Source organism: Somniosus microcephalus, chromosome 4 (assembly GCF_052327205.1).
Source record: "Somniosus microcephalus isolate GS21.2 chromosome 4, FLI_Smic_1.0, whole genome shotgun sequence".
In the NCBI taxonomy this organism is placed as follows: Eukaryota; Metazoa; Chordata; class Chondrichthyes; order Squaliformes; family Somniosidae; genus Somniosus; species Somniosus microcephalus.
Genome location: NC_140990.1, coordinates 174130923 through 174146011, shown reverse-complemented (window position 1 = coordinate 174146011; position 15089 = coordinate 174130923). Strand labels below are relative to the sequence as shown.

At 46.3% G+C, this 15089-nt stretch overlaps 1 protein-coding gene across 2 annotated transcripts in view; it reads left to right on the top strand.

Moving 5' to 3' along the window:
- Positions 1–15089, top strand: part of plekhm3 (pleckstrin homology domain containing M3) — a 109935-nt gene that overhangs the window by 59973 nt on the left and 34873 nt on the right. For both annotated transcript variants that reach the window (XM_085985476.1, XM_085985477.1), the window contains exons 5-6: positions 2498–2691; positions 14369–14432. In XM_085985476.1, coding sequence (XP_085841602.1) covers positions 2498–2691; positions 14369–14432 — 258 coding nt within the window. The remainder of the gene's footprint in view (positions 1–2497; positions 2692–14368; positions 14433–15089) is intronic.

The following is a 15089-nucleotide window of genomic DNA, read 5'->3' as shown; positions in this document are numbered from 1 at the left end:
CCCACCTCTCCTGAAGGTGTTGGTACATTTGCTGGCATACCTGGTGACCAATTCAGCTATGGCAGGCAGTGCCGCGGAGCCCAGTTCTCTTGTCAGCACAACTTAACATTTCTATATTCTATAGCGTGCCTCGGGTATAGAGACATTTCTCCGAGTGCTTGACAGGGTTGTGGATAATAATGATTGGACATTGAGCAGGAGAGAGAGGTGAGTGAAGTGAAAGCACGGGCAAAGAGATTGGTCTTTAGTAGGTGTTTGAAAGTGGGAAGAGGGACTAACAAAGCGCAGGTGTTGAGGGAGACAATCCCAGAGAGGCGGGGGGGGGGGGGGGGGACCGCAGGTAGAGTGGGGCCAGGCCCAGCAGAAGGAATCGGAGGCAAGGGCAAGTTTGCGGCACGGGGAGCCAGTGGATCTCGGAGAGGACGGGGCGTGATGGGGGGAGCAGGCCTTCCTTCTCTAGAGAAAATTAGGCTGAGGAGTGACCTGATAGAGGTCTTTAAATTATAAAATGGTTTGATAGGGCAGACGTAGAGAAGATGTTTCAAGTGGGGGAGACCAAAACTGGGGACCATAAATATAAGACAGTCACTAATAAATCCAATAAGAAATTCAGGAGAAAGTTCTTTATCCGGAGAATAGGTAGAATGTGGAACTCACTGCCGCATGGAGTAGTTGAGGTGAATAGCATAGGACATTTAAAGGGAAGCTAGATAAGCACATGATGGAGAAAGGAATAGAAGGTTATGCTGATAACGTTAGGTGAAGAGAGCTGGGAGGAGGCTGGTGTGGAGCATAAACACCGGCACAGACCAGTTGGGCCCAATGGCCTGTTTCTGTGCCGTACATTCTATGTCGGGTGTGGAGTATTCGGGTTTCTGTGCCGTACATTTTATGTCGGGTGTGGAGTATTCGGGTTTCTCTGCCGTACATTCTATGTCGGGTGTGGAGTATTCGGGTTTCTCTGCCGTACATTCTATGTCGGGTGTGGAGTATTTGGGTTTCTGTGCCGTACATTCTATGTCGGGTGTGGAGTATTCGGGTTTCTCTGCCGTACATTCTATGTCGGGTGTGGAGTATTCGGGTTTCTCTGCCGTACATTCTATGTCGGGTGTGGAGTATTCGGGTTTCTCTGCCGTACATTCTATGTCGGGTGTGGAGTATTCGGGTTTCTCTGCCGTACATTCTATGTCGGGTGTGGAGTATTCGGGTTTCTCTGCCGTACATTCTATGTCGGGTGTGGAGTATTCGGGTTTCTCTGCCGTACATTCTATGTCGGGTGTGGAGTATTCGGGTTTCTCTGCCGTACATTCTATGTCGGGTGTGGAGTATTCGGGTTTCTCTGCCGTACATTTTATGTCGGGTGTGGAGTATTCGGAGTCACCGTTGTCGTTTGTGGGGGGAGGACAGCAAGGAGAGCATTATGTAAATAGGGCCTTTGGTAATAAAAAATCTTGGACTAGAATTTTGTTAAAGGGTAGGGGAGAGGTAGCAGCTGAAATGGGTGATGTTTTAGATGTAGCCACTGCTGATTGTGAGAAAAATTGGTTTATTTTGGCTGAAGCTTTTTACCTCTACTGTCCCATTTTTTAAAAATTCATTACCGGGATGTGGGTATCGCTAGCATTTATTGCCCATCACTAGTTGCCCTGAGAAGGTGAAGCAGTTTGAGACAACTGAGAGTGGTTTGCTCAGCCACTTCAGAGGTCAGATAAAGAGTCAACCATGTTGGTGTGGGACTGGAGTCACATATAGACCCAGATCGGGTAAGGACGGCAGGTTTCCTTCCCTAAAGGGATATTAGTGAACCAGTTGGGGTTTTTACAACAATCCGATTTTATAAACTGAATTCAAATTCTCAAACTGCAATGGTCAACATCAACTTGAGGTGATCCAAAACTCGGCTGCCCGTGTCCTAACTCGCACCATGTCCCGTTCACCCATCACCCCTGTGCTCGCTGACCTACATTGGCTTCCGGTTTATCAACGCCTCGATTTCAAAATTCTCATCCTTGTTTTCAAATCCCTCCATGGCCTTGCCCCTCCTTATCTCTGTAATCTCCTCCAGCCCCACAACCCCCTAAGATATCTGCGCTCCTCTAATTCTGCCCTCTTGAGCATCCCTGATTATAATCACTCAACCAATGGTGGCCGTGCCTTCTGTTGCCTCGGCCCTAAGCTCTGGAATTTCCTGCCTAAACCTCTCTGCCTCGCTACCTCTCTCTCCTCCTTTAAGACACTCCTTAAAACCTACCTCTTTGACCAAGCTTTTGGTCACCTGCCCTAATTTCTCCTTATGTGGCTCGGTGTCATTTTTTGGCTTGTAATACTCCTGTGAAGCACCTTAGGATGTTTCACTACATTAAAGGCGCTATATAAATACAAGTTGTTTTGTTGTTGAACTCGTGTTATCTAGATTACTAGCCCAGTAACATAACCACTACGCTACCATATCCACTTCACTAGTACATTACCGTTTTCAACTTTTTGTCCTCTGCAGATTTCAAAACAAGCGAAAGAGTTCCTGGAGTACGTCTCTGAAGAGCCGCTCATTGATGTCCAGCAGGACAATCCGCACCTGTACGAACACGTGGAAGCACTGGCGACTGTCCTCCGCTTGCGTCAGCAGCTCAAATCGCTGAGAGCCTACCTGTTCAGCTGCAGGGCCTCCGTGGCAGAAGATTTGCGCAGAAGGTATGCCCCTCAAACCTGCTCCCGGCTGTGGCATGAGACTCGTGTGTGTAGTGACTGTCGGAAAAGTACTGTGGTTTCCAGGGTTACAGTTTTATAATATACTAGCAGATATCCTGGGCAGTGCTTTGGGTGAGTCGGAGGAGACTGTTTTCCTTGCATGTCTCTGTTGTCTTTGTGTTGCTGTCCCCCGCTCTCTCTCATCTCTTTCACTCTTCTTCTAATGTCATGTCCATATTGGTAAATAATGTGTGTGTGTGTTTTATTTATATATACATATATTTTATTAAATAATATATATATTTTATAATTCTATATTTCTTTCTGCATGGAAGGTTCTGATGGTGTGGCATACACAGTAACCCTTTTGATACCTTTCTACCTTCCTTCTCAACATTTATTTGTTCTCCCCTTTTAGGGTTCCCCCTTGCCTGCACCTTGCAATGCTACCTCCACCACCTCCCAAAGGGTCTATAGTTGACTTGTTCCTAGACTCTAACTGTTATTGTTGAGGTTGGCATTAAAGGCTGTTGTATTCAGGATGGCATGACCCTGGTGCCTCACTTCCTCCATTTAGATTTAAGAGTCAGATTCAGCGATCCTGTACTCCCAGCACGGAGCTGCACTCGATGGGAGCACAGGTCAGGTATGGCACTACCATACTGTACAACAAGTTGTATTTATATTGCGCCTTAAATGTAGTAAAACATCCCAAGGTGCTTCACAGGTGTGTAATCGGACAAAAATTGACAGAGCCACAGAAGGTATTATTAGGGCGAATGATCAAAAGCTTGGTCAAAGAGGTAGGTTTTAAGGAGCATCTTAAAGGAGAGAGGTGGAGAGGCAGAGGTGTTTAGGGAAGGAATTCCAGAGTTTAGGGCTAGGCAGCTGAAGGCACGGCGCCAAGATTGGAGCAATGGAAATTGGGGATGCATAAGAGGCCAGAGCAGAGTTCTCGGCGGGTTGTAGGGCTAGAGGAGGTTACAGGGATAGGAAGGTGCGAGGCCATGTAGGGATTTGAACACACGGATGAGTGTCACTTATGACCCTGCACTATACGAAAGTAGGATCCAGGCCCTCAAAATATCACACGGCCAATTTGCAATTCATAGGCCTTAAAATACACGAAGCTTTTGAGAAACCGGCCCCTTCCCCCACCTCTCTCGGCCCTTCAGCCAGGCCCAGTGAAAGGGTTAAAGGTCTAATGTTATCTGACAGGCTGCTCTGAAGAATTGGGACCTTGCAATCAATTGTTACTGTCAAGTGCATTGGAACGGCATGCACTTAACAACGGTTGTCATGTTAATTTGGTTCCAAACATACCTGCCGGTCAATCATCTACTTAATTACAGGGAGGGTGACTAATTGCGGTGATAATGGGAGACTTTGTACTGCACCACTGCAGGTGCAGCAGGGCCTGTTTTATGACTCATGTTGATTGGCAGAATGAGATAAACCCAGTTGCAAGGTAGTGTCAGACTGGTTTGATTGAAAGATTTCAAACCGTTTAAGAACCCAAGAGGAATGCCTGCGAGTGACTCGGAATGCTTACCCCCTCCCGTTCCCCCAAGATTTCTTCTCCTGTCCTGAAGGCCCTAACTCTCGCTGGGACATGGTTTCACGTCTGTCTGCAGTCCTCTGGCACCTTACCCAGGTGCTATTCCGTGTGAGAGCCTGGGGCAGCCGGCAGGCCATTTGACCATGGAGTTGGGGGGAGCTGCAGCCCAGCCTGACACTGTCCTCAGTTAAAGCCTACACACGTGCCTTTTATGACAGGCGTCACCAGGTAATGATAAGAAATGTGTCCCTAGAATCATAGAAATTTACGGCACAAAAGGAGGCCATTCGACCCATCGTGTCTGTGCCAGCCGAAACAGTCCTCCGGCACCACACCTGTAACCAGAGAGGATTGAAAAATGATGGTCAGAGCCTCCGCTATTTCCTCCCTTGCTTCTCTTAACAGCCTGGGATACATTTCAACCAGGCTTGGCGATTTATCTACTTTCAAAGATGCTTAAACCCCTTAATACGCCCTCTCTCACTGTTTATCTCTTCTAATATTTCATACTCCTCCTTAACTAACTACAATATCTGCATCGTCCCTCTCTTTTGTGAAGACAGACGCAAAGTATTCATTGATCAACGGAGGATGCAATCACAACTGCTCTACACTCTGCACTGAATCACTTAGATGGTAAAGAGACCTACATCAGAATGCTGTTCATAGACTACAGCTCAGCATTCAACACTATCGTCCCCAACAAGCTGGCCACCAAACTCCACACTCTTGGCCTGAACACTTCCCTCTGCAACTGGACCCTGGACTTCCTAACAAACAGACCCCAGTCTGTCAAATTAGGTAACCACACCTCCTCCCCCCCCCCCCCCCCCCCCCCGACCCTGAACACGGGGGCCCCACAAGGATGTGTGCTGAGCCCCCTCCTCTACTCCCTCTTCACCCACGACTGTGTGGCTGTTCATGATTCCAACACCATCATCAAGTTTGCGGATGATACCACGGTAGTAGGCCAGATCACCAACAACGATGAGTCAGCCTATAGGGAGGAGGTCCAGCATCTCGTGAAGTGGTGCGCCGATAACAACCTGGCCCTTAACATCAAGAAAACCAAAGAAATCATTGTGGACTTCAGGAAGTCTAAAGGCGGAAGTCACACCCCCATCCACATCAATGGGGCTGTGGTGGAAAGGGTGGACAGCTTTAAGTTCCTCGGAGTCCACATCACAGAAGACCTCTCCTGGTCCCTCAATACCTCCTCTGGTGAAGAAGGCCCAGCAGCGCCTATATTTCCTAAGGAGGCTGAAGGGATGTAACCTGTCACCCCTGATCCTCTCTAACTTTTACCGCTGCACAATAGAGAGCATCCTGACGAACTGTATCACAGTATGGTATGGCAGCTGTAGCTACTATGACCGGAAAGCCCTGCAGCGGGTAGTCAAAACTGCCCAACGCATTACCGGCACCCAGCTACCGACCATAGAGCACATATACCAGAAACGCTGTTTACGGAGGTCACGGACCATCATCAAAGACCCTACCCACCCCAGCCACAGTCTGTTCGCCCTCCTGCCATCTGGGAGATGCTACAGATGCATTCGCACCCGTACGACCAGATTTAGGAACAGCTTCTTTCCCAGGGCTGTCATCCTACTGAACTCCACAAATAAACTCTAAAGCCTGCACATCTGCCAATGCACTTTATTATGGTTATGTTAATGTATTACAAGCCAAATGTATGTTGAATGTTTAAATGTCTTAATCTAAATGTACACTCTCGGGAGCCGCAAGCCTACATTTCGTTGTACTGCACTTATGCACTAACAATGACAAAGTTGATTATGATTATGAATTTAGACTTGGGAATCAAAAACACAATTTCTAAATTTGTGGATGACACCAAATTGGGGGGGGATAGTCAATACTGAGGAGGACTACAAGAAGTTACAGGAGGACATTAATAAACTTGCAGACTGGGCATATAATTTGTAAATGAAGTTCATGACAGATAAATGTGAGGTATTACATTTTGGTAGGAAGAATAGGGAGGTCACATTACTTGGAGGGTGCGAGCCTAGGTGGGGTAGAGGAACAAAGGGATCTCTGAGTACAAATACACAAATCACTAAAAGTTGCGACACAGGTTAGCAAGGCCATAAAAAAAGCAAACCAAGCACTAGGGTTTATTTCTAGAGGGATAGAATTGAAAAGTATAGAAGTTATGCTAAACCTGTATCGAACCTTGGTTAGACACATTTAGAGTCGACGTTTCGGGTCTAACCCTTGGGTTAACCCTCTATTTTCTCTCCACGGATGTTGCCTGGCCTGCTGAGTTTTTCCAGCATTTTCTGTTGTTATTGCCATCAATATAAGATAGTCACCAAGAAATCCAATAGGGAATTCAGAAGAAACTTCTTTACCCAAAGAGTGGTGAGAATGTGGAACTCACTACCACAGGGAGTGGTTGAAGCAAAAAGTATAGATGTATTTAAAGGGAGGCTAGACAAGTATATGAGGGAGAAGGGAATAGAAGGTTATACTGATAGATTTAGATGAGAAAAGACAGGAGGAGGCTTGTGTGGAGCATAAACGCTGGCATGGACTGCTTGGGCCGAATGGCCTGTTTCTGTGCCATATATCCTATGTAAGAACCATACCCACATCTTCCGCCTCCACACGAGCTTCCTTTTTGGTCTCTAATAGGCCCTACCCTTTAGTTTTTTTTTTTTCAATTTTCAATTTTTCAATTTTATTTGTCACATAACCAAATAATGTACAACAAGTGAAATCCAGTCAGTGAAATGCTTTTTTCGTAACGAGCTGAGCGCACCAAGCAGCAAAGGACACTTAGCTGCCTGGTACGCACGGAGCCCGCAAGGACGGCAGCCATCTTCATCGGCGCCATCACAATAGGGCCCGCTCTCGCCTCGCTCCGCCTTTCCCGCACTCCTGCCGACAATCTTCAGCCGCCGTGGTACCGACGTCCCGGGGCCTGCTTCTCCCTGGCTCTCCTTCCACCCGGTCTGACCTTTGAGCCTCGCGGTGTCCGACCTTCCAGGGCCTGCTTTTCCTGCCCTCGGTCCGCTGGCCGCCTCCCCTCCTACCAGTTCGACCTCTGAGCCTCCCGCCGAGGAGCTGCCGGCCGCCATGCTACAGCGGGTCGTCGTGGCCTCCATCGCTGCCTCTCGCCGAACTCATCAGCGCCGATGCACAGCATCTGTAGCGGGAGTGGGCCGACCGACTCAGGGAGAGCGCTTACCCTGCGACCGCCACGGTTATCCTCTTGCTCTTTATGTATTTATAAAACATCTTTGGGTTTTCCTTGATTTTACTTGCCAATATTTTTTATGCCCTCTCTTTGCTTTCCTAATTTCCTTTTTAATTTCACCCCTGCGCTTTCTGTGCTCCTCTAGGCTTTCTGCAGTGTTTACCTCACGGTATCTGACATAAGCTTTGCTTTTTTGCCTTATCCTACCCTGTATGCCCCTTGACATCCAGGGGGCTCTAGGTTTGGGAATCCCACCCTTTTGCTTCGTGGGAACATATTTGCTCTGGATCCTCACTATCGCCTCCTTGAATGCCTCCCACTGCTCTGACACTGATTTACCTTCAAGTAGCTGTTTCCAGTCCACTTCTGCTAAATCACATCTCAGCCTAGGTAAGTTGGCCTTTCCCCAATCGAGATCTTTTACTCCTAATCTATCTTTGTCTTTTTCCATAATTATGCTAAATCTAACTGAATTATGATCACTACCACCAAAATGCTGTCCCACTGATGCACCTTCCACCTGCCCAGCTTCCTTCCCTAAAACTAAGTCCAGAACTGCCCCCTCTCTTGCTGAGCTAAAAAAGTTCTCCTGAATGCATTTTAAGAATTCTGTGCCCTCTATACTTTTTACACTGATTCTATCCCAGTTAATGTTAGTAGTTGAAATCTCCTACTATTACTGCCCTATTGTTTTTGCAAGTCTCAGAAATTTGCCTACATATTTGCTCTTCTATCTCCCTCTGAATATTTGGGGGCCTATAGTACACTCCCAGCAGTGTAATTGCCCCTTTTTTGCTCTTCAGTTCAACCCATATGGCCTCATTTGATGATCCTTCCAACATATCATCCCTGCTCACAGCTGTAATTGTTTCTTTAACCAATATTGCGACCCCCCCCCCCCTCCTTTTTTATCTCATTTGAAAAACCTGGAATGTTGCCCTTTCAGCCATGTTTCGGTAATAGCTATGATATCATAATTCCACATGTCTGTCTGTGCCTTCAGCTCATCTGCCTTGTTCACTAGACTGTCTATTTTCTAGCCTTTTTTCCCTCTGCCTTCCAAATTCACTTATTAATTTACTGCCTTCCATTTCCAGCTTTGCTTCTCTCCCTTCTGAATATCCCCCTGCCAGGCTAGTTTAAACCCTCTCCAACGGCACTAGCAAACCTCCCCGCGAGGATATTGGTCCCAGTGGTTGTTTATTTCCACCTCCCTAGCCCAGCGGCACTGAGGACAATTGTACCACCCATTTGCTGCCCTTGCCCGAGATTAGCTTACTCCGCACAGACCAGGAATTCAACCTGAGAGCTTCAGGTTTGTAGGGCTTGGGCCACCCTATTAGTGGCCCACATACATTGCGCCTTATTAGGGTCAGGAAAGAAAGAACTTGCATTTATACAGCGCCTTTCATGACCTCAGGACGTCCCAAAGCGCTTGGTCAAAGAGGTAAAGTTTTCAAGAGCGTCTTAAAGGAGAGAGGCGGTGAGGTTTAGGGAGGGAATTTCCAAGCTTGGTGCCTAGGCAGCATGGCTATCAGTGGTGGAGCGATGAATCTCGGGGATGCACAAGAGGCCAGAATTGGAGGAACGCAGAGTTTTCGGAGGGTTGTAGGACTGGTGGAGGTTACAGAGATAGGGAGGGGCGAGGCCATGGAGGGATTTAAACACGGGTGAGAATTTTAATTTTTGATGCGTTGCTGGACCGGGAGCCAATGTAGGTCAGGGAGTGATGGGAGATTTGGTGCGAGTCAGGATACAGGTAGCTGAGCTTTGGATGAAAAACAGCACAGGAGAAAGCAAGCAAGTAGTTTTGTAGCCTTTGCATTGCAATAGCCGAATTTGTTTTAGGAATGCAAAATTGTACCACAGATTAATGCCTGCCTCTTAATATAAAACAACATAGCTACTGTGTGTTGCTAGCTAATAATTTGATTGTAGGTTATCACAGTAACGTAATGAAAAGGGAACACAGTATACAAGAGACAACTCATTGATGTGCAAATGTAATTAGCACTCTGACGGTTCAGCGTAAACACAGCGTTAAAGAAGAGATGTCGGCATGATGCATCTCTCCCTCAGGTGCTGCAGGCTCCTTGTTAGAGACAGCCCCCATTAGCAAGCAGTCTGATTATACAGGACTGTAGCACTGCAATAACCGGCTAATTGCTAAATTGTATCTCCCGCCACAATCCAATCTCTTTTATTTTTTCGGCCAGTTTTCTAACCTCCCTTTCTCCTTGCCATGCAGGCAACCCTCCTCTAACTCCATTTGAGTGGCCATTCTTAACATGTGAGCCCAGACAGTAAATATCGATATGGTATTCGAACATGTGAGCCCGGACAGTAAATATCGATATGGTATTCGAGCATGTGAGCCCGGACAGTAAATATCGATATGGTATTCGAACATGTGAGCCCGGACAGTAAATATCGATATGGTATTCGAGCATGTGAGCCCGGACAGTAAATATCGATATGGTATTCGAGCATGGGAGAAAATGTAGATGAACCGACCCTGAACTTCCCTGATGTTTGCAGGAGTCACTGGATAGTAATCCGGATCAGAAAACTGGCTGATTTCCTACATCACCCCTGCATTCACAAGAGGTCCATTATAGAAGAAAGAAAGACTTGTATTTCTACAGCGCCTTTCACGACCACCAGACGTCCCAAAGCGCTTTATAGCCAATGAAGTACTTTTGAAGTGTAGTCACTGTTGTAATGTAGGAAACACGGCAGCTAATTTGTGGACAGCAAGATCCCACAAGCAGCAATGTGATAATGACCACATAATCTGTTGTTACATATTGGTTGAGGGATAAATATTGCCAGAGAGTCCGCCCCTGCTCTTTTTCAAAATAGGCACCTCCGACAGTGCAGCACTCCCTCAGTACTGCACTGGGAGCGTCTGCCTGGATTTTGTACTCAAGTCTTTGGAGTGGGACTTGAGCCCACAACCTTCTGACTCAGAGGTGAGAGTGCTACCCACTAAACTACGACTGATACCTACTATCCTGGCTAACACCAATTAAATAAACTCAGGCCAGGTGATTGGATTGCGATGCTGCAAGGCTAGAGACCATACTTTTGTTTTTCCTCTCTACGTCATAGGTTAAGGCTCTGTGATTATCAGCAGCCATGGACAGAGATCAGTACAGGGTGTAAGTGGCAGGGTTTGTGTGGCAGGTTTGTATGTGAGGTTTTTTAAACAAAAAAAATTAATTGTAGACCTTCAAAGTAACCAATTGTTTTTCTAAATATGATAGTACTGAGCAAGCAATGCATCACATGGGAGAGCTGTATAGACTGATTAGTGCATCATATGGAAGACCTACATTGGCTCCCAATCCAGCAACGCCTCAATTTTAAAATTTTCATCCTTTCAAATCTCTCCATGGCCTCGCCCCTCCCTATCTCTGTAAGCTCCTCCAGCCCTACAACCCTCCAGGATCTCTGCACTCCTCCAATTCTGGCCTTTGTGCATCCCCTATTTTAATCGTCCCACCATTGGTGGCCCTGCCTTCAGCTGCCTGGGCCTTAAGTTCTGCAATTCCCTCCCTAAACCTCTCTGCCTCTCTCTCCTCCTTTAAGACGCTTCTTAAAACCTACCTCTTTGAACAAGCTTTTGGTCATCTGTCCTAATATTTCCTTATATGGCTCGGTGTCAAATTTTGTTTGATAACGCTCCTGTGAAGCGCCTTGGGACATTTTACTGCGTTAAAGGTGCTATATAAATGCAAGTTGTTATTGTAGTTGTATGGACTGATTAGTCCATCACATGGAGAGCTGTATGGACTGAGCAGGTCATCATATGGGGCAGTTGTACAGACCAATGAATACATCACATGGTGGGTGGCTGTACAATCTGAGCAACATGTCAGAGTTCTGTTACAGAAAGTGTGGTTAAAGGGAGTGATGTATTGCAAAGAACTGAGTCTATAATTAGATTGGAATTACAGTGGTTGTAGAAGAGACTTAAATGTTTATATTTTGGCAATACAGTTACGTTTGTTGAAAAGAAAATGTGCAATCTGGATGGCCTTCGCACCTCACATTCCGATGCAAGCGTCGAGTAAGGAAATCTTTGTAATATTTTACAAGGTTGCGTCAACTCAGAGCACTTCCCACTTTATCTTCGGCAGAAACAGACGCAGCAAAGCTTTTGACATCCGAATTAGTAACAGATTCTACACGAAATTCAATTAACCTTTCATTCCAAGACCCCTTTTAGTGGCATTGTTTCCATGGTAATTGGGGAAAAAAAAGTATGCCTTGTGGAGAGTGTACAATGTGCACAATGTCTGACTGTTCTGTAGGGTTAACTTAATCATTATAGAGCTACATTTGTGTGAAATTCATAGTGAGTTATTGGTAAAAATGTATTTGAGTAGTGTGTGTACATTTTCATAAAAGAGAGACTAAAAGAAAGAAAAAAAAGTTGCATTGAAATAGTAGCTTATCCCATCCTCAGGACATCCCAAAGCGCTTCATAAGCAATGAATTACTTTTGAAGTGCAGTCACTGTCGTTACGTGACTAAATGCAGCAGCCAGTTTGTGCACAGCAAGGTCTCACAAACAGCAAATGAGATGAATAACCAATTCATCAATTTTTTTTGGTGATGATGGATGGTCGAGAGAGGAATGTCATAAGGCCAGTTTATATTCCTATGGGCTCCCAGGAGAGCGGTACTGGGAGTGCTACTTGTAATGGTCCCACATTACAACAGTGACTACACTTCAAAAGTACTTCATTGGCTGTAAAGTGCTTTGAGACGTCCAGTGGCCGTGAAAAGCGCGATATAAATGCAAGTCTTTTTTCTTTTAGTCCGAGACCCGAGACCAGTCTCCCCTACTTTAGCTGGTGTCACCATTCATGATCGAGCCCTTTTGGAGGCCGAGAGAGCCTGATTCCTGTTGCTAAAAGGGAGGGAATCAGGTTGAATTGCAAGTGGATAGACCCAACAGCAACTCGTGGCAGTTGTGGAAACGTGGGTCTCTTGATACCATCAGGGCTCCACCGATTCGAAGTCTGCAGGAGCGCCAAATGTCAGCGCCCCTTCAGTGTCACGTGCCCTTAAAGGGAAATGTTAATTACAGATGAAGCACTGAGTCCTACATGAAAGGTTTGAAATACTAGACCAAGCTTGATGGCTTCCCTAAATGCAGCAAATAGCGTAATGCTGCGCCATGCAGATTATGAAGGTCGCAGTACACAGTGAGGGTGCTGTTCTCAGTTTCGGTATCAACAGGCTAAAGTTCCCACTCCTGAGTCCCATCCAGCAAACCCTGCTAGTAGACTCATTGCAATTGTGAATAGCCCCAACACTCAATATTTTCAGCCGTGGCTCAGTGGGTAGCACTCTTGCCTCCGAGTCAGAAATTGTGGGTTCAAGTCCCACTCCAGAGACTTGAGCACAAAATCTAGGCTGGCACTGAGGGAGGGCTGGAACCGAGTCCCCATCGGCCTCCTCAGGTGGACGTGAAGGATCCCACGGCACTATTTCGAAGAAGAGCAGGGGAGTTTTCTTCAGTGTCCTGGCCAATATTTAAAGATCAACCTACACCTAAAAGAGATTATCTGTTCATTGCTGACAGCATCTCATTGCTGTTTCTGGGAGCTTGCTGTGCGCAAATTTGCTGCCTGAAGTAGTGAAAGACGCTATATAAATGCAAGTTCCTGCCTTCCTTCAGCTTCACACCCCCACACCTGTACCATCTTTTCGCACTGCCCTGGTGTATCCGAGAGTATTGTTCTGGGTTCAATTTCTCTATCCCAATAAATACCCTTTTATCAAGCTTTGGCATCATTAGAATCCTTTCTAAAAATCCAAATTATCAATGTGCATCTGCACTGGGTGGTGTCACCCTGACTCGTGCAGGTCAGGTGAGTCCCAGGTTCGCTCCCTGATCCGTGCTGAGTTAACCGATTTTACCAGGTGTGATGAATGTCAGCCGTGGCTCCGTTGGTAGCACTATTGTCTCAAAACCCAGGCTGACCTGCCCAGTGCAGTACTGAGGGTGCGCTGCACTGTCAGGTGAGACATTAAACCCAGGCTGACATGCCCAGTGCAGTACTGAGGGTGCACTGCACTGTCAGATGAGACATTAAACCGAAGCCCCATCTGCCCTCTCAGGTAGACGTATAAGATCCCACGGCACTATTTCGAAGAAGAGCAGGGGCGTTCTCCCCCGTGTCCTGGCCAATATTTATCCCTAATCAACATCACTAAAATCAGATTATCCGGTCATTATCTTCTTACCCATTGTTGTTTATGGGTGCTTGCTGTATGCAAATTGACTGCTGCGTTTCCTACATTACAACAGTGACTACACTTCGAAAGCACTAATTGGTTGTAAAGCACTTTGGGACATCCTGAGGTTATGAAAGACGCTATTGAGATGCGAGTCTTTCCTTTTTCTTTTTGGGACACTAATATAAGGCCTCAGTGTTCTCGGGCTACGCAAAGAAAAAAATGTGTCCAGGTTTCCTACTATTGAAGTCATTATCCGGTGACTCCCGCTGGAAAAGTCACGTACGGACATTAGGTAACGATGGGACAGGGCTCCGGTGTGGCGCCCTCCATTGTCGAATAGCCAGCCGGAACTTGTTATTGAGGCTCCCGCATGACTCGATGAGACAGCTGTTAGTTCCCATAAAAATGTATTCCAACAGGCTTCATTGCTTTCAGGCGTGTGAGAGGGAGAAGCAGGAATAACTGCTAGGTCAAATAAGCAGAAGGATATTGAATTTCGTAACAATGCTTTGTAGTGCCGAAAAGCCCCAATGGCGAAGCTTGCTTTTTTACTAGATGGGTCAGAGATTCATATTTAGCTTTGCAATATAATAACAAAAAAAAGCTTTCTAACAATTTTACTTATTTTGTTCCCTCTGTAGGATTTTTCCCAGGGAATACATTCTGCAGCACGTGCACTTGTACTCATTAGTTGACCTTCAACAGGTATGTAACACGGCGATCGATATTCACCGTAATGCCCTAGACACAGCATCTGTTTAAAAAATAATCCCATCCAGACTAGATTGTTCCGGGTTCTATCCCCCGTCTCTGCTGTGTTGGCCAGTCTCAGCCAGAGCAAAGATAGGGGCAAAGTGCAATTTGCCTCAGCATTTCAGCTCTCCGCTTGGGTAGGTAAAAATCAGCTGCCCATTTCTGATGTGACCCCCACGATTTTCATGTGCATCCCCGATTTCCTTCTCCCCACTATTGTTGGCCGTGCCTTCATCTGCCACCCTAAACCTCGCCGCCTCTCTCTCCTCCTTTAAGACGCTCCTTAAAACCTACCTCTTTGACCAAGTATTTGGTCACCTGTCTGAACAACTCCTTATATGGCTTGGTGTAAAATTTTGTTTGATAACACTCCTGTGAAGTTGGGATGTTTTATTACATTATAGGCGCTATATAAATTCAAGTTGTGTGTGCTGACCATGCACTGTTGCTGAATTCACTGCATAAAAGAAGGCAAATTCAGCTCCAATGCAAAATAACAACAGAAAATGCTGGAAAAACTCAGCAGGCCAGGCAACATCCGTGGAGAGAAAATAGAGTCAACGTTTCGGGTCAAACCCTTTGTCAAGACTCACACAAATGGAACCATTC